Source organism: Stegostoma tigrinum, chromosome 14, assembly GCF_030684315.1.
Source record: "Stegostoma tigrinum isolate sSteTig4 chromosome 14, sSteTig4.hap1, whole genome shotgun sequence".
In the NCBI taxonomy this organism is placed as follows: Eukaryota; Metazoa; Chordata; class Chondrichthyes; order Orectolobiformes; family Stegostomatidae; genus Stegostoma; species Stegostoma tigrinum.
Window position 1 is genome coordinate 48,023,905 of NC_081367.1, and position 20,666 is coordinate 48,044,570.

General features: G+C 39.2%; 1 protein-coding gene across 2 annotated transcripts in view; it reads left to right on the forward strand.

Annotated features, from left to right (window-relative positions):
- The window catches only part of rnpepl1 (arginyl aminopeptidase like 1), a 58,905-nt gene that overhangs the window by 14,938 nt on the left and 23,301 nt on the right, over positions 1–20,666 (forward strand). For both annotated transcript variants that reach the window (XM_059651124.1, XM_059651125.1), the window contains exons 3-5: positions 10,624–10,775; positions 14,551–14,667; positions 17,407–17,642. In XM_059651124.1, coding sequence (XP_059507107.1) covers positions 10,624–10,775; positions 14,551–14,667; positions 17,407–17,642 — 505 coding nt within the window. The remainder of the gene's footprint in view (positions 1–10,623; positions 10,776–14,550; positions 14,668–17,406; positions 17,643–20,666) is intronic.

Here is a 20,666-nt window from a genome sequence, read left to right on the forward strand (position 1 = left end):
TATCATCAAATTACTGTTTTAAAAAAAACCCATCTAGTTCACTCATGTCCATTAGAGAAGGAGTTCTACTTTCCTCACCTCACTTGGCCTGACCTGCTAGGGACAAAAGTATGCCATTTGGACTGCCAAGCATTTGGTGCAATCTGACCAAGCACCCATACAATTGAAACAAGACTTCACTGCTCTTGCACTCAAATCCCCTTCTGATAAAGGCTAGCATTCCGTCAGTCTACATAATAGCTTGCTGCACTTGCCTGTTAACCTTCAGTGACTAATTGACAAGGATACCCAGCTGCACATGTACACCTTCCAATCACTGACCATTTAAGAAGTACTCTGCACATCTGTTCTTCCTGTCAAAGTGTATGACCTCACATTTTTTTACATTATATTCCATCTGCCACGCTCTTGCACACCCACTAAACCTACCAAAATCCTTTGAAGCAGTTTTGCACTTTCCTCACAACATGCACTCCTGCTTAGCTTTGTTGTATTCACAAATTTAGAAATATTACTTTTGGTCCCCACATCCAAATCATTCTTGTATGTTGTGAACAGTTTGGACCCAAGTATCAACCCTTCTGCTACCTCATTAGCCACAGTCCACCAACACAGGAATGCCTCCTCTATTCCTACTCTGTTTTCTGTATGTTGGCTAATCCTTAATCCATGCCAGCACATTACCTACTGTATCCCATGTGCTTTAACTTTACTAACCAACCTTCTGTGGACAACTTTATCAAAAACCTTCTGAAAATTCAACTCAACTCTGTCCATCAGCTTGCTTTTATCAGTTTTGATAGTAACGTCCTCAAAACAACTCCCAACAGGTTTGTCAAACACTATTTTCTATTCACAAATCTGTGCTGACTATGTCAAAACCGGATCATCTTTATTCAAGTGTTTGTTTGTCACATCCTTTATGATCGATTTAAGCATTTCCCTACTGCTGATGTATAATTGATAGGTCCGTAGATTCCTACTATTTCTCTTGATCCCTTCTAAATAGTGGGTTGACATTTGCTAGCTTTCAAACTGCAGGAATCATTCCAGAACTATGGAATTTTGAAAGATGACCACCAGTGTATTGAGTATCTGTATAGCCACCTCCTTGAACACTTTGCAATGTAGACTGTCAGGTCTTAGGGACTTATAAATTTTCAGCCACATTAATTTGTCCAGAGCAACATTGTTACACAACTAATTTTCTTCAACTCCTCATTCTCCTTGTCACTTGGCTCTCTATGTCATTTCTTGTGCCTTCCTCACTAAAAGCAGACACAAAGTAATAATTCCTCTGTCATTTTCTCTGCTATTTCTCATTCTTGATTCTTCTGGCTCAGCTTGAAGTGGACCCACACTTGTCCTAGTCAAGATTACAATTTTACATACCTGTCAAAACTTGTACAGTAAACTTTTACTTTTGCTTGATTGCATGAATATTCTGATTTTCATTTCTGTATCAATTTCTTGGACCTCCTGGACTGTATTCTAAAAATGTTCCATTCCTCTGACTTCTCACTGTTTATCGTGTTACGATATGAAGACAGAAAACCGAATCAGATCAGCCTCGCTTTTCCTATATAAGACCATAAGACATAGGAGCAGAAATTAGGCCATTCGGCCCATCGAGTCAGCTCCACCATTCAATCATGGCTGACAAGTTCCTCAACCCCATTCTCCTGCTTTCTCCCTGTAACCCTTGATCCCTTTGATAATCAGTCTTACCTCAGTCTTAAATGTACTCAGTGACCTGGCCTCCACAGCCTTTTGTGGAAGTGAATTCCATAGATTCACCACTCTCTGGCTGAAGAAGATTCTCCTTATCTCCATTTTAATAGGTCTTCCCTTTACTCTAAGGCTGTGCCCTCAGGTCCTAGTCTCTCCTACAAATGAAAACATCTTCCCAACATCCACTCTGTCCAGGAAATTCATTATTCTCTAAGTTTCAATTAGACCGCCCCCACCATTCTTCTAAAGCCCAATGAGTGTAGTGCCAGAGTCCTCAAACATTCATCATATGTTAAGCTTTTCAATCCTGGGACTATTCTGGTGAACCTCCTCTGAACCCGCTCCAGGGCCAGTACATCCTTCCTGAGATAAGGTGCCCAAAACTGTGCACAATACTCCAAATGTGGCCTGACCAGACCCTTATAAAGCCTCTAATACATCCCTGCTTTTATATTCAAGTCCTCTCAAAATAAATGCCAACGTTGCATTTGACTTCCTGACTACAGACGCAGCCTACAGGTTTACCTTAAGAGAATCCTGGACTAAACCGCCCAAGTTTCTTTGCAGTTCAGATTTCTGAATATTCTCCCCAGTTAAAAAATAGTCTGTTTGTTGTTGGATCTCCTTCCTGTTGCTTTGGCAGCCACAATCCTTCTGTCAACCAAAAAAGATTGGTTTCTCTTTCTTGTTTTTACAGAATTCTGTTTGTTAGAGAGGCTTGTGCCAACCAGTTTATGGTGGTTCATGTTAACATCTGAGCAGCTGCCAACATTTGAGTATAATCCCTGTCCAGCACTGAAATGTCTGCAGACTTCTTTGAATTAAAATCAACCTGCAATTAGCCTCCAAGCCTGGCTTCATAAACAAATATCAGTTTGTTCATTCTGTTTTTAAAACCAGCTGCTGTTCACAGTACAAAGATCACCTTCAATGCTCAGCTCACAGTTTCAGCCAAAATTAAAATGAAGGTCTCAACAGTGGCCACTTTATAAGACTTGTATTTTAATCTTGTATAATGCATAACTTCCTTTTGTGAATTACGGTTGACTGATCTTTTTTGAGTTTTTGCACCTTGAAGGAATATTTAGTTGCTGTCAGTTGTCCAATGCCTGTGGACAGTCATGTATTTAATATATTTTCCAGTCCAGCTCATCCTGTTGCAATCATAATTTCCCTAATTCAAATTTAATACCTTGCTTCAGATGGAACTACCACAGTTTCAAACATAATTTAGTGAACCAGTGCAGGCATCACGGACCGAGTGGCCTCCTTCTACATTGTACAACAAGTTTAATGATTAATATTTTCATTTCATCATACTAGATCTAAAATAACCTGTCCTGTAGGTGGTTCCACAACATACTGCTCCAGAAAACCATATCTAAGACATTTCAGAAACCCATCCTCCACTCTTTAGAGCTCAGACTAATGCTTCGCTTTGTGACCCCAGATCCAAAGCAGTGTGGTTGATACTTAACTGTACTCTGAAATAGCTTTGCAATTCAGTTCAAGGAAAATTAGGGATGTGCAGCAAGTACTATCCATGTGACCCAGTGATGCCCAAATCTGATGAAGGAATTTAAATAAATTACTCTAACGGTTTATTTCGGTTGTCGTTTTAATCCCCCAGCTCCTGATCAAGTAAAATGATTTAAGTGTAAAAGTTTGCCTGCTATTTTGAGTTAGCCTGTTGGAAATATTAGAGTGAAAGATTTATAAAAAGCTTGCATTAGTTAGTATGGATATATTTACCTCTACAGAATCATGGTTCAGTTTTAACCTGTGAAAATTTGTTCCTAAACTGCTATTTCCCCAATCCAATGGGGGAAAAATCAACAAAAAAAAAAGCAAGTGCTAGAAAAACATTGTTATGCAACAAATGGCCAGGAATGCACTGTCTGACAATGTGGTGGAGGCAAATTTGATTATGTCTTTCAAAAGGCAATTGAATAATTATCTGAAGACAAGGGGAAAACACAGTGGACTGACACTAGCTCAGTTGCTTTTGCTGACGACCAGCCGAATGGCCTCCATTTGTGAGGGTATCATTCTATGAGATCTAGTTCCCTTTTGAAAATTATTGAATCTGGTCCCGCCATCTCAAGATTATCATAACTCATTGAAAAATTCTCCTAATCTCCTCTTATGATGTTATCATAGAGCCACACAGCACAGAAACAGACCCTTCAGTCAAACCAGTCCAAGCTGAAAGTTAGCTTAAATCTCAGTACTCTGGTTATTGACCTATCTACCACTGGAAGCAAATTTTCTCTATTCACTGTAACCAAACAATTCAATTTAAGCATATGCATTCAAGAAAAAGAAATTCAGCTTTATTGCTGTGTCCACAGACTTAAAGTTCATTAATCCCCTAGTTCTCCTCTGCATTATCTTCATGGCCTAAATGCACTTTCTAAGGTGTGGTGTCTGTAGCACTGGAACTGATACTGGAACTAGTGATTTATAAAAGTTTAGCACAAGTTCCTTCCATTTGTACTTGATATCTCAATTTATGCAGTGAATGATCCCATGTGCCATTTCTAAAAAAAAGCTTTGCGAACTTATACAGATCTTTCAAGGATGGATTATGAAAGGAGGACATATCTTTGTTGGGATATGAGCAGCCTGAAGTGATTTCTAATCCAGGTTACAGGCAGTGGGCATCGGATAGATTTCCAAAGGTGAAATCAGTCATGGTCTGGAAAATGATGGCTTTGCACACACTATTTCCTATTTCCTTTTGCTCACTTATAGGTCACAATATATATAATTTCTATAAAGATGTGTGGTTTTCCCTTCCCTCTAATCTCTTTATTTCTTGTTAAATGTTCATCTTAAATTTTTAACTCATTCCAACAAAGGGTTAAAAATGAAAGTTAACCTGCCTCCACATATTCTCTCCACATATGCAAATATCCTTGCAAACATCTTATTTTTAGTAATATTCTGCTTTTGTTTTAGACTTTTAATATTTTGAGTTTTAATGTGTGTGTATATATATATATATATATATATATATATATTCTGTTTGTTATGAAATGAGTATTTTCTCAGTTTACTTTTGCAACTCTTCAGCCCAATTGACAGTGAAGATCCTGATTCCAATTACTGTAAATGTTTCTAATCTGTCATTTATTTTGTGTTTAACTTTGATACAAATTAGAAGTATTTTATAAAACTAAGAACACAATGTGTAAAACATTAGCTTTTACAATTATGAGGTTTATAGGATTCATTTTCTGGAACTGTGTCTTCATTTTAGGCAAAATGAAGGCCTCTGCAATCTTCCTGACAGCACACCTACATGGTTTGAATACTAGAATTTAAAGGGGACCCAGACTGTTTTACTGGAAAGAAGGGGCAAGATGTTTATACTTAGAGATCATGACAGCAACTGTGTGCTAACATTGGAGAGACTGAGTACCAAGTAAAAAGAAAGTTGGGTTCTGTAGAATAGCTAACCAGCATTTTTACCTGGATATAAGTCCCATATGATTCATTTTTCCATGGAAATGAACTTTTAAGATATTCTTTAAACTTAATGAGCAGTAAGTCAGCTGGGTCCAGGGCATCCAGTTTGCGTAGAAGCCAAAATTCTCTTGGGCTCAGTGTATTGAAGTGTTGGTGATGACTCCTGCTCAGATTCAAAAGACGAAATTTGTAAAGAGTTAAAACCAAGCTGGATGATTCACCTAACTTGTTGTTGACAAAAATTCTCCGTTGATACTGTGACTATGAAGTCCAGTTCTGAATTGGAAATTTCCAGGTTAAGAAATTTTAAAAAGAGAGAAGTAATTCCACTGAAGCTAAGAATTACATGATTTTGGGATAATTGAATGTCTGCTTAAAGTACATGTTGTGTATGCTAAAATTAAGAAGGGTGTGATATCCTGTTCAATTTGTTCTGTGGATTAACATATAAATTGCCTGCAAAGATGATGTTTAGTCAAAAGTGCTTTTAGCCTTTTGTTACAGTCATTTTTCTGAAAATGTGAAATCTTGTAAAATCATCCTTGCAGCGAATAACTGGGAGTTTAAATATCTTTTAACTCTCTACTGAGATTATAACAAGCTGAAATACATCTGCCAATCGTGGATGGAGAGTAGAGATAACAAGGTGTAGAGCTGGATGATCACAGTATGCTACGCAGCATCAGAGGAGCAGAAAAGCTGACATTTCCGGTCTGAAGAAGGGTCCAGACCTGAAATGACAGCTTTTCTGCCCCTCTGATGCTGCTTGGCCTGCTCTGTTCATCAACCTCTACACCTTGTTATCTGAAATTCTCCAGCAGTGGCAGTTCCTATTATTCATGGATGTAGAGCAAACCTGTTTACCAGAACAGACCTTTTCAGTCTGCAAATGTGACATAACAAGTCCCTCTAGCAGTTTGTATGTTGTCTGAAATAATTTGAATGTGCAAATATATAGCTTGGGTAATGCTGAAAAAAACAATGCAAAAACAAAGTTGCCTAATTTAGAATTCATGATGTGAAGGTGCCGGTGTTTAACTGGAATGGGACAAAGTCAGAAATCACATGACACCAGGTTATGATACGACAGGTTTATTTGAAAACACAAGCTTTTAAGAATTCAAGCAGCGCTTGGCAGTTCACTGTGTGTCATTACTAATAGGTGCATTCTTCACGGCAACACCTCAACCAATTAGAGTCTACGTGCCCACTTATCAACACTGTCCTTCCCCTCAGCATGCATTGTTTCCTTTTGCTTTAGCGCTTATTGCAAGTTGTCCTGATTTAGTACAAGGCAAAAGCTTTAACCGGATTGGTCTTCTTTCAGCAATAATTAACTAACTATTAACAACTACTGTTCTGAGGAAGGGTCACTGGACTCGAAACGTTAACTCTGATTTTTTCTTCTCCAATGTTGCCAGACCTGCTGAGCTTTTCCAGCAACTCGGGTTTTTGTTCTTAACTATTAATATGTATTTTCTTTGCAGACTGCTTGCACCAAGAGTACTTGCACCTTATGTCATTGTTCCTCATTAATTTGTATAAAGCAAAATAGATGTCATACGTTGGCAGCTTTCTCTGTAGATATACAGTCACGTTCCACATACACAGTAATGACACGCAGCTCTAGCCTTCAGTGGTCTCACTCTTACCAATTGCTGTTGTGGTATCAGGTTGTTTGTGCAACATCTAGGCTTGAATGAACTGTGGTTCTGCACTTAAAAATTTTTTAAAAATGAGATTTTCAATTTCTACACTCAGCCCAAATTCATAATCCTTGCCTATATAACTAATTAGGTCATTTGAATTTCTATTGCATCTTGAAAAAGAGAGGTCAAATGGAATCAGAGATAATGGGAACTGCAGATGCTGGAGAATCCAAGACAACAAAATGTGAGGCTGGATGAACACAGCAGGCCAAGCAGCATCTCAGGAGCACAAAAGCTGACGTTTCGGGCCTAGACCCTTCATCAGAGAGGGGGATGGGGAGAGGGAACTGGAATAAATAGGGAGAGAGGGGGAGGCGGACCGAAGATGGAGAGAAAAGAAGATAGGTGGAGAGAGTATAGGTGGGGAGGTAGGGAGGGGATAGGTCAGTCCAGGGAAGACTGACAGGTCAAGGAGGTGGGATGAGGTTAGTAGGTAGATGGGGGTGCAGCTTGGGGTGGGAGGAAGGGATGGGAGAGAGGAAGAACAGATTGGGGAGGCGGAGACAGATTGGACTGGTTTTGGGATGCAGTGGGTGGAGGGGAAGAGCTGGGCTGGTTGTGTGGTGCAGTGGGGGGAGGGGACGAACTGGGCTGGTTTAGGGATGCAGTTGGGGAAGGGGAGATTTTGAAACTGGTGAAGTCCACATTGATACCATTAGGCTGCAGGGTTCCCAGGCGGAATATGAGTTGCTGTTCCTGCAACCTTCGGGTGGCATCATTGTGGCACTGCAGGAGGCCCATGATGGACATGTCATCTAAAGAATGGGAGAGGGAGTGGAAATGGTTTGCGACTGGGAGGTACAGTTGTTTGTTGCGAACTGAGCGGAGGTGTTCTGCAAAGCGGTCTCCAAGCCTCCGCTTGGTTTCCCCAATGTAGAGGAAGCCACACTGGGTACAGTGGATGCAGTATACCACATTGGCAGATGTGCAGGTGAACCTCTGCGTAACGTGGAATGTCATCTTGGGGCCTGGGATAGGGGTGAGGGGGGAGGTGTGGGGGCAAGTGTAGCATTTCCTGCGGTTGCAGGGGAAGGTGCCGGGTGTGGTGGGGTTGGAGGGCAGTGTGGAGCAAACAAGGGAGTCACGGAGAGAGTGGTCTGTCCGGAAAGCAGACAGGGGAGGGGATGGAAAAATGTCTTGGGTGGTGGGGTCGGATTGTAGATGGCGGAAGTGTCGGAGGATGATGCGTTGTATCCGGAGGTTGGTGGGATGGTGTGTGAGAACGAGGGGGATCCTCTTTGGGCGGTTGTGGCGGGGGCGGGGTGTGAGGGACGTGTTGCTGGAAATACGGGAGACGCGGTCGAGGGCATTCTCGATCACTGTGGGGGGAAAAGTTGGAATACCAGTTTTATTCCCTGTGTAACATTAGTTTCCATTGCATCAGCTGGGCTTTCCACTGAATTCAATGTAAATCCACAATGTCACATGAATCAATTAGTTACTAACTGGTGAGTTCAATTAAAATTCTCCTCAGTGCCTCCAAGTGTTTTGGGATATTTTTGGCACATGCTTAATTTTTTTGAAAGTCTCAGTAATTAAATTTTTTTTTGTTGTAATAAAAGGAGAAAATACTTTAAGAGCAAAATTGATGGGAAATGCAATTCTACACTTGGAAGCTGCACAAGAATTGGGTGGGCCTAATTCTAGTATTGATTTTGTTTTTAATCAGATCATTAAGATGAAGAGTTATTAGAAAGTGCGCAATATCTAATATTTTTACTTTTCTCTGGGCAAAGACTAGGTCAGTCGGATTGCTGTCTTCTAAAAACTTGACAGGCTTAATGCTTCTTTGGAAATGAATCAATGTGAGTTGAGTACTTTCTGATAATAATTCAGTATATTTTGTTCAGCCCAAACTGGCTAAAAAGGTATAATAAGTGACCAACATGTTCATATCATGCATGGAGTAATGCTATAATACACTTATCAATCTTCCTTAAAGCTACAACTCAAACAAATGTGCTGACTTAAAGAAAGCTAGGGTGAAAATTATGCCTATGATCACAAATGCAGTGGAATCTATATGGAGGTCATAAGGCCGTATGGTTTCCCTGTTTGTTTTCAAGATCTTGTACAGGTCAAACTCAGATTATTTACATTTCATCTTAGCAACCAAGTCTAATTTTTCTCTCCCACTGACTAGCAATTTGTGCAGTTTTACTTTGGAATGTTTTTATTGAGGAACTAGTGAGCTCCATTGGCTAGATGGCTAGTATATGGTTCACAATAGTTCAGTAGCAACAGTGCAGGTTCAATTCCTGTTCTAGCTGAGGCAAACTTGGGACTTGCCTTCTCTTTTGCCTCTGACAAAGAAAAGTAATTGCAGAACACCACTATCAAGAAAATACCACTGAGCTAGAAAATGGCTTAGCATGATACATCAAAAGACAATGAACCAAGGACCCACCTGTGGACAGAGCACAAATTAAAACAGAAGTTAGATTATTTCACAAAATGTTTATTTTAAGTTGTTCAAAGACCATATACAGTTTTGTACAAAGAAGTGGATAATACATATTCTAAAAGTTCAACTTGTAGCTGGCACTTGAGCGCTGTGGCCCACAAAGCACTGGCCCAAATTAATCCCTCAAGTAATGGTATAGGCATCAATGAGGTTCAGGTGACATATAATGGGCAATTGAACCATAATCCCAACTTTACACTCAGAATAAATACTGTGGACTCTACAAGTCTGAAATGAAAGCAGAAAATTCTGGAAACATTTAGTTAGACTGGTAGCATCTGTGGCGTGGACAACAAAGTTATGATTTCGAGTCCAAGCATACTTCTTCTGATCTGAATGGTTCTCAGCATTTTTTGTTTTTATTTACCCATTTTACATCCAGGCAGGGAATTAAGAAACTGTCCTACCATTTCTGAAATTGTATCTGTACCTTGATGACAGTCAAAGGAATCATCTTCCTTTCACTCAGAAAGGAAGATCATATCAGAATTCTGGTATGGTTTATCCATAACTCGGTATGCTGAGTGTAATTGTTAGGGGTTCAGACTGCAAGTCCAGCAACTGAAAATAGTCATGTTTATAATACAGTCTGAGCCAGTTGCTGACTTTCAAAAAGCAGAAAATACAATTGGCTTAAAATGTTATGTCGTTGATTTAAATGAGGCCCTTTTCAAGTACTACCTGTGGCCATTGAATGTTTGCTCTTAAACTGAAGGGTGTGCAGTGAAAATGTGAAATTTGTTATGGGTTAACATCATGTTTGGAGTCAGAAGGGAGAACAGTAATGAGGCCGGAAAAGGCATTCATACCAAGATCTCAAAAATATTTTATATCTGTTGCCATAGAATCTCATGTTCCACACTGAGTATGCATGTGTCAGCTTCCTTGATTCTTGCACTTTAAGCTATGATTGGACCATTCCCCTGAATGTAATGACCTTTCATTTGCTATGTCAAATATTTCTTTACTTCATAATGCCTAAATAAATTTGTTCTTGTTTGGTTAGTGTGGCATCCTTTATTATACATATTAAGGTGACCAACACTGTTCAATGTATGCTCTATTCTTGGCATATTGCACGATTTTAGAACATTGTTTAAAGAGAGACTAATTTGGCTATGTTTTATTGGTGTTTGTTATTGCTGACCTGCATGTTATTAAGTTGCTTTTCTAGAATCCTTAATTTCATAAAAACTGCAGCAGCTGAAACCAGCATTTTTTTTTCATTTACTCTGTTTTGTTTCGTAGGTTCCACCTGGTATTAGAGTGCTGATGAGTGCAACGCGGAGCACATTTGATGAGCAAGAAAATATATACCGATTTCAAATGGAGTATCCGGTTCCTGCTTACCTGTTAGCGCTTGTAGCTGGGGATCTGATTTCTGCTGATGTAGGTCCACGGTAAGCACCCCTGTGACACTAAAAAGGATTTAATATTCTATTTCTAATTATCATGTCATCTATCTAAACCTAATCCCATGATCTATTTCTATTCCTGACCAAAAATCCAACACCCGAAACCTGTCATTGAGACAACACTGCCAATAACAATGCATTGCTTTATGCTAGCAATTTTCCTTGTTTTATTTAATTTCCTGAGGGACGGAAATAACACACTGATAAAATCTCCCATAAAGAAGGACTATTGTAGAAAACCAACCAAAGAAAAAACTCTGTCTATGAACTAGTGGTAGATAAAGGGGTTAGTGCTGATCAATAAATTTGCGTAGTTTTTGTTTGGAAGAGTTCCTTATTGATGAATAATTCTTGGCACGGACAGATCAGCGTCATTCTTCTGGCCACGTAATCCAGTTTAAATTGAACCATGTACTAATTTTTCAGCAGCATGCTTGAACATACTCTGATCCCTAACTGCAACCTCTATGGCCTATCCTGAGCCACAACTGGAGCCTCACTGACCACCAATTCATGTTTGTACATAACCTTCAATTGCAAACACATGGTATAACTGAATTTGCCACTCATCTGACCACTTACTATTGCAGTTTCTTATGATTAGGTTCAAAATCTGATAACTATACCTTCCCTGATAATAAAAAAAATCTGTTTGTGTGCAGGGTGACAACAGATTCCCTGAGATGTGCACAAAAGTGCTTGCATCTCATGAGTAGCATGAGGTAAACCTGTTAGAAGACCAGACTGTGCAAATCAAACGCACAACACATCTACATAAATTCCCTTGGTTTGCAATGACGTGCCAGTCTAGGTTCTGTGTACAAATACAGGAATGGGACTTGCCTGTACAAATTTCGGTCCAAAGAAAACGTACTTCCTACTGAGCCATTCAGACAGAACTGCATCAATACTGCCCCACCGTAAATTGAAATCTTCAAATAAAAAGTAGTTAGTTTATGCAGCCGTAAATTTGCTAAAAAGCTCCAGCAATGTTAGATTTAAAATGTATGTTGGAACATCCAGCAAGGAGCAGCCCCTTAAGTCTGCCGAACCATTTGATAAATTCATGGGTGATCTGATTGTAAACTCAAATCTGCATGCCTACCTATTCGTGATAACTTTTGTCCCTTTTGCTTAACAAGAACCCACTTCTTACTGCCTTCAAAAATGTTCAAGAATGCTGAATCCAACCTCCTTTTAAGGAAGAATTCCAAAAAATCAAAACTTTCAGAGGAAAAAACTTGATCTAATCTTTGTTTTAAATGAGAGACTCCTAATTTTTAAACAGTGACTCCTAGTTCTAGACTCTTCCATTTGCAGAAACATCCTCTCCACATGTACCCTGTTAAGATGCCTGAGGATCTCCTATGTGTTAACCAAGTCATCTCTTACTCTTTCAAACTCCACGGGATAAGCCTAGCCTTCCTGCACTTTCCTTACAAGAAAACCCATTCATTTTTGGTATTAATCTGGTAAACCTTCTCTGAACTGCTACCAATGAACCTACATTTTACCTAAATAAGCTGTCTGTACTTAGATGCAGTCTGGCTAGAGCCCTGTATAACTGAGGCATAATCTCCCTGCTTATGTATTAAGTTCCCCTTGTGATAAATAATTATACTCTATTAGCTTTCCTGATTACTTGCTGAGCCTGTTTGCTGACCTTCTGAGATTAATGTGTGAAGGTATTCAGATTCACCTGCAAAGTCTCACAATTTTCCTATATTTTATTCTGTTTGCCACATCTTTGCTTGCTTACTTTGCCCACTAACTCTTTTATGTCCCTTTATAGGCACCTTGTGTCCTTTTTACAATTTATTTTCCTAGCCATCCTTGTGTCGTGAGCAAATTTGACAACCATACCTTCATCTATGTTATTTATCTAAATTATAAACAGTTGAGGTCCTAAAACCAATTCTGATAGCACACCAGTCATGACACCTTGATAAAGATTTATTTATGTCTGCTATCTGCTTCTTGTTAACCAGACAATCTTCTAGCAATGCCAGTACATTATTCCTTACACCACAAGCCTTTAATTTTTGCAATTATCTCTGAATTGATTCTTTATCATTCTGGTAATCTAAATCTAAGTACAGCACATCCATTTATACTGGTTTATGTGTAGCACATGAACTTTTCAAAGAACTATTTGATTGGTCAAGTATGATTTCACTTTCACAAAAACCATGTGGACTCCACCTGATTACTTTGAAAGTTTCTAGATGCACTGTTACAAATAACTTTTCTAACATTGTCTGGCAGTAGATATTAAGATGATTGGCTTACAGTTTCCTGCTTCCTGTCTTCCTCTCTCTTTAAATAAAGGAGATACACTTGCTATTTTGCAACACAATGCAACCATCCCTGAATGAAGGACGTTTTGGAAAATAAAAACCAATGTCTCAACTATTTCAGTGGTCAGTTCTGTTAAGCTCATGGGCTGAAGTCCTTCTGGATGCGGGCACTTGTGAAGGTCCACATTGTTGAGTTAACCCAACAATTAATTCAAAACCACTTTTCTGTTCATTGTGATTTTCCTGATTTTTCTCTCCCCTTCCACTTCTTAATTTTTCAATGCTTCTGGAATGTTACTTCTATTCATTATCGTGAAGACTGAAGGAAAATGTCTCTAATTCATCAGCCATTTCCTTATTTTCCATAATGGATTTTCCGGTCTCACTTTCTAAAGGACCAATATTCACTTTGTTAACTCTTTTATTTTTTAAGATAGTCTTTAAAACTTTTTAGTTATCTGTTTGTAGTATCACATACTTTAACTGTTTTACTGTTAATTTTTTGGTGGTTTTTTTCTTTTTATATTCTTTCCAATCTTCTGATCTAACAGTAGTCTTTGTACTAATATGTTTTTTGCTGAGTTTGCTACTGTCTTTTAAAGTGGATATTTCATGGTAACCACTGATGGTGGGTCTGTTCCTTGGAATTGTTGTTATTCTTTGGAATGTATCCATTATGTGTATCCTAAAGTATCTACTTTAAATGTCTTTCATTGCATCACTATTTGACCTATCTTTTAACCTAATTTGCACTCTAGCTTTCATGTCCTCATAAATGTCTTCATTTAACTTTTATCAAGTAATCTTGAGCTGATCTCTCTCCTTCAAACTGAATGTAAAAATTAATTAGGTATCATGATTGCTACTATCAAAAGGCTCCTTCATTTTGAGGTTATGAGTTAATCTTATTGTGTTGCATGATACCAGGTCTACCCAAAGCCTGCTCTCCAGTAGAGTCCAAAACATAAGGAATTATCCTGAAAACACACTATGAACTCCTCATCCGGGCTACCATTTCTGGTTGATGTTTAGGTTAAAATCTTGCATGTTTGTTGCCATGCTTTTCTGACAAGCTCCTTTATGCTCCACCCTGTCGTGTGATTACTATTAGGTGCCTTGTGCCCCACTTCTATCATGACCTGCATCACTTCTGATTTCTACCTGACTCTTTCCGTACCTTGGTTTCTTGAACTTAAGTAATTTCTCCTTGTTGTTTGAGACAATTAATGATCAACAGAGCCATCCCTTCACTTTTCCCTGAGCCTCTTGTCCTTCCTAAATATTCTGTACCATTCAAGTTTCAAATCTCAATTAATGTCATTCTGCAGTGATACCTTAATTTATGATTGAACATTGGTCTAAGCTCCTCATTCCTGATATTTACCTATTCAGAATGCCTGAATTGTTAAATGTGTTCTTGGGCTTTATTTTCTAATTGTTCTCCTTTTTATATATTTGTACAGAAGCAGAGTTTGGGCTGAACCTTGTTTGTTAAAAATTGCAACCGCAAAACTAAATGGCACTGTGGAACGGTGGCTAAGTGCTGCAGAGAATCTCTTTGGGCCATATATGTGGGAAAGGTAATGAGGAAAACAGTAAAGTTTGAATGTGGTTTAGCATTAGGTCTGTGAAAAGAGAGTGTCTGATGGAGACTGGTACATTTGCCTTAAAGTGCAGAGAGCTCTTTCCCATATCTGAAGTTGATGATCATAAACCAGCCAATACGTTGCAGTGATTTATGAACAATAACAGTAATTATAATGCTTCCCATAAAGAGCAAAGATAAATAATTCAAACAACAGTTCTCTTGCACTTCTCTTAAATTTCCTGAAAGCTAGTTACAAAGTAGTAGTAGTTTTTGTCTTGGTGATAAATGTATTAAGAATAAGAAATAGGAGAAGTAGGCCAATTGACCTCTCAAGTCTGCTCCACCATTGAACAGGATCATTGCTGATCCAATGTTCTTTGCATCCACTTTCCTTTCTTTTCCTCATAACTCTTGAAGCCCCTACTGACCAAAGATTTACCTATCTCAACCTTAAATATACACAAGGACTGCTTCCACAGCTCTCTGCAGCAAATTGTTCCAAAGATTCTTAACTTTCTGAGAGGAGAAATTCCCGCTCATCTCAATCTTAAATTGGTGCCCCTATATTCTCAGACTATGCTTTCTGGTCCTAGACTCTCCAATCAGGGTAAACATCCACTCAACATTTATCTTGTCAGGAGCCTTAAGAATCCTTTCAAATTCTAATGAGTAGAATCTCAACGTGAAATGAAATGAAGTTTTTCCTTAAATAAGGGGACCAAAACTGCCCACCAAACTCCAGATGTTGTCTCACCAACACCTTGTACTGTTGCAGTTAGTCATCCCTGTTTTTATATTCCAACCCCCTTGATAAAATGGCCAAAATTCCATTAGCCTTCCTGGTTACCTGCTGCACCTGTGTGCTAGCTTTCTGTGTTTTGTGCACAAATACCCCTAAGAACCTCTCGTGTCCGGATTTCTGAAATTTCTCTCCATTTAAATAATATTGTTTTTTTGTTTTCTCTTCTAAATGAGTAACTTCACATTTTCCTCACATAGTTCATTTGGCCCCTTTTTGCCTAGTTACTTAACCTATCAATATCTCTCTGTATTAGAGATAGTAGGAACTGCAGATGCTGGACAATCTGAGATTACAAGGTATAGATCTGGATGAACACAGCAGGCCAAGCAGCATCAGAGGAGCAGGAAAGCTGACATTTCGTGCCTAAACCGTTCTTCAGAAAGATCTAGGGTCTGGGCCCGAAACATCAGGTTTCCTGCTGCTCTGATGCTGCTTGGCCTGCGGTGTTCATCCAGCTCTACACCTTGTTATCTCAATATCTCTCTGTAAACTGTTTGTACTCCTTTCACAACTTGCCTTTCAACACATTTTTGTGTTGTCTGCAAGTTTGGCTGCAGTACGTACACTTCCTTCCTCAAAGTCGTTATGTATATTGTAAACAAATTACATCTTATAAATGAAAGAGTACATAATGTTGAAATAATGTCTGACTGCTGGGATTTTAGCAAAATTAAAGCAATAGCACAGTTGACTTCCTGATCATATGGTCATTGGCTTGAGTGCCAAAGCTGCTTGCCACATAAACTTTTATAGTTCAGTTAAATAAAAATTCTTGGCTGAATGATTAACTGAAGCAGGGCACTTCCGTGCTGACTCACTGCAACAGAAATGAGTATATGCTAAAACTGCCTATTTCCTGAGCTGAACAAATTATACTCCCTGTCAAGTGATTTACCAAAGAGCAGAAGAAACCCCTATAAGATATTTCATAAAATACTCATGAAGCTAGATTTTGATTACAGAAAATACTCATGTTGCTGCTAATGTGAAGCTTGGTTGTAATAAATGATGTTAGATGAAAAGTTGTGAAAATAAACAATAAATCTGCCTGACAATATGACAAGATTCCTTCATTTGTACAGGCTGACAGAATTAGAATGAGGGTTTTTCTGAAACATACTGTGCAAACAAAGATTGTTCAGCCCTCTACACCCAACCAGTTCTTTGATTTGGCTAAAGTAGGACTCACTCTCCTTGTGATCCCAGAAATTACCCGGCTTCCATTTCTACAGGAAGCTAATCTGATGCTACTTCACCAAGTTATTTTGTGCTGTTTGCTGAGGTTTGGCTCACTGAAGAGCAGCACTCATTTAAACATGTAGAACAATAATTTCATCATTTGCATTTTTTTCTGCCCCCTTCTTTCCTGGAGCCAGTATTTCAGGTCGAGGTATAGTTCCAGGGTGCCGGAAAACTCTTTGGTTCCAAATTTGTGTGGTAATGTTGCATGTGAAACCAATCGGTGAGTTTTAGCAAGATGCTCAACTGTACACGCTTCACCAGACAGCATGATCATATCCTTCGCATGTACTTTTCTAGCAGGAATCTTTGGATAGTGGTTAAAAATTAAGAAGAAGACTCTCTTGAATTTGTTGTCCCTCTTTCACATGGCAATGTAGAAACCATGATAACACTTCCGAGCTTTATTTGATTAATTCGGTGTAGACTTGGGATTGAACCTGTTATAACCCCTGAATGGTGGATTCCAGCATTCACTCTACAACAGATGTTCTGCCAACACGTCAGTGCTTTGATGCTTCCTGTGTCCCTCTTCTCCTGTTTAGAGGAGTGCATTTGCACTGATCCTTTTTACATGCTCACCTATTGAGAAAGATGATTTAATGAGTTGTGTTGAGAAGGATGATGTAAATAGTTTGAATGTGTGAAATAAAATGAGATTTTGTAAAATATTAGTTTTTTTTTCCTCAGGTATGATGTTGTTTTCCTTCCACCCTCTTTCCCAATTGTCGCGATGGAAAACCCATGTTTGACTTTCATTATTTCCTGTATTTTGGAAAGTGATGAATTTCTCATTATTGATGTTATCCATGAAATTGCACACAGTTGGTTTGGAAATGCAGTTACCAATGCCACATGGGAAGAAATGTGGCTGAGTGAGGGCTTAGCAACATATGCACAACGTCGCATTACCACAGAAACCTATGGTGAGTACATTTTTGCATTCTCTTATTCCAATATTAAATGCACATTAGGTCTAATTCTGGATTCAGGCATTCCCAATGCAGAATGACAATCACAGGAAATACTAGCCTAAATGTTGTGGCTTGCAGTGTTTAATTTACCTGCTACTAATTTAAATGGTTAGAAATTAAGTACTGCAGCCATGTTCCTTCAAAGTGTAATTCCATACCGAGAGATTTCAATGCTGAATCTGCTCCATTAATTGCTTAGCACATGCACCTGTCATTATTGCCATTATGATTTACCTGTTGATACTTGGGATTTGAAAAATTTTCACAGCACCTAAAGATCTCAACTTCAAGCAATTTCAAAACAAAATAATGCCCATAACATGGGAGAGAAATTGCATGCTTTGCCCTCTCATCTTAAGAAAAAGCTTTGCAGCTTCTAAGATACAAAAGGTCAGAAATCATGTGATACCAGATTATAGTCCAACAAGTTTATTAGAAAACAGAAGCTTTTGGAGCCTTACTCCTCCTCCAGGTGTTAGTGAGAGAGGTAGCATCAGACACAGAATTTACCAGTAAAAGATCAAAGGGTCACACCACTGATGAGGGTGTACTAAATGAGCCTAAGATGCTGTTAAATCTTTAATCACTTAGAAGGTTTTATTTGATTAATATATATTTATAAATATCCAAATTTCTTTCAAGTCACTGTCCTGTGAGAACTTATCAGTGTAAAGAAGAGGTGACATTTTAGGTCAGACAATGCCAGTTAGGTGTGAGGCCTTGTTTAGAATTTGTTGTGTTTTGGTTTGGAGTCAGACTGATTTTATTAATAAAGTAGGAATTTACAAAAAACCACATTGTCTATAAATTGTGTGCTTTTTGAACAAAGTAAAATGCCTCTGCAAATACAAATTCACCCCTTAGATTTACACATGCGTGCATGCATGTGTTTGTGTGTGTCCGTCCGTCTGGGAGAGAGAGTGTGTGCGTGCGTGTATGGGAGAGTGTGTGTTTTTGTGTGTAAGAGTGTGAGAGAGAGTGTGTGCGCGCGCGCGGGAGAGAGTGTGTGTGTGCGCGCGCATGTGTATGTGGGAGAGAGTGCGTGTGTCTGTGCGCGCGTGTGTGGGAGTGTGTGTGTGTGCGCGCGCGTGTGGGAGAGAGTTTGAAAGGAGTTCAGGGGTTTACATATACATGTTAATCAATTAAAACCTTCTAATTGATTAAAGATTTAACAGCATTTTCAGTTAGTTTAGTACACCCCCATCAGTGGTGTGACCCTTTGATCTTTTACTTATAAATTCTGTGTCTGATACTAACTCTCTCACTAACACCTGAAAGAGGAGTAAAGTTCCGAAAGCTTGTGTTCTCAAATAAACCTGTTGGATAACCTGGTGTCCTGTGATTTCTGACCCTGTCCATCCAATGCAACACCTGCAACAACATATCTGGGATGCAAATGATTGTCTTAGCATTATTCTTCTTTTCCTCGTCATTACTTTGAATCCTGCATTGCATATATTATAGGACTAGAAGGTTTGAGTTAAAAGGAGAAGCTGGAGAAGTTGGGACTTATTTCACTGAAGCGTAAGAGGTGGAGGGATGACCTTATAAAGCTTTATAAATCATAGGTGAATAGCAAAGGCCTTTTCCTAAGATTAGGGGAGTTCAGAATTAGGGGGTTTAATTTTAAAATGGAAGGAGAAAGATTTAAAGGGACGTGTAAAGCAACGTTTTGACACATGGGATGGTTCATTTGTGGAATGAACTGCGAGAGGAAGTGGTTGATGCTGGTACATTTACGACCTTTAAAAGACATTTGGACAGGTACTTGAATAGGAATGGCTTACAGGGATATGGGCCAAATGCAGACAAATGGGACTAGTTTAGTTTGGGAAACTTCATCAGCGTGGATAAGTTGGAGTGGTGGGCCTGTTTCCATGCTATATAACTCTTAAGACATTGAAACCTCCCTTCATTATGTTTTCTGTTTTTCTTGGTCTGCTGCCAGGACTTCTGCTTTGGTCTCCAGCAGCATTTTATCAAACATTTCACCAATAACATCTAATGTGGTGTTCAGTAGGGAATACGTCATCCAGGTGGACATTAAACAATGATTTGCGATATCTGATCCTGAGCTCGATGGTTGAGAGGTGCCCGCAATGCTGCCTTCTTCACATTGCACTACCAGCTCTTCTGCCACAAGGCCTATGTTCTATGTTCTAAGGTCTGTCACGTGTACCGAAATACAGTGGAAAAATTTTGTTTACAAGCGGTATAGGCAGACCACAGCAAACAAACGATGTACAGAGCAAAAAGATTTAGTGTCTTGCAGGTTACAGAATTTGAGGCTAGAGCCCGTTCAGCAATCTGATAACGGCTAGAACGAAGCTGCTCCTGAACCTGCTTGTGTGTGTGTTCAGGCTTCTGTATCTTCTGCCTGATGGAAGAGATTGTAGCAGGTCATTACTGGGATGCGATAGGTCTCTGATGATGTTGGCTGCCTTTCCCTGGCAGCGAAATGTGAGAATAGAGCCCGTGGATGGGAGAATGGCTTCCATGGCCTGTGCACACAACTTTCTGTAGTTTCTTATGGTGCTTGGCAGAGCAGTTGCCATACCAGGCCGTTATGCACCCGGACTGTATGCTTTCAATGGTGCTTTTGTAGAAGTTGGCGAGGGACCTTATGCCCATGCCAAATTTCCTGAGCTACCTGAGGAAGAAGAGGCATTGGTCAATGGAGGCTCCTGCAACAGAATTTATGCTACTACCATTGATGCTGAAAGTACTGACACAATTGTCACTGCATGTGGATTGATTCTACTTGACCTAGTCTTTTCGTGCCAGGGCACTGAAAGTGTCTTTCAACTTTTCAGTGATGACATTAGATGCCATGAGGTTCACTCTGGCACACATCACAGTCATGTTTGCAAATAGTCATTTGGTAGAAAAGAGCTTTCTCACCATCTCCTTCAGATGCAAGTCAAATGTCAGAAAGGGTGCAATTTCAAGCTGCCCTTACCACATTGTAAGAGATGC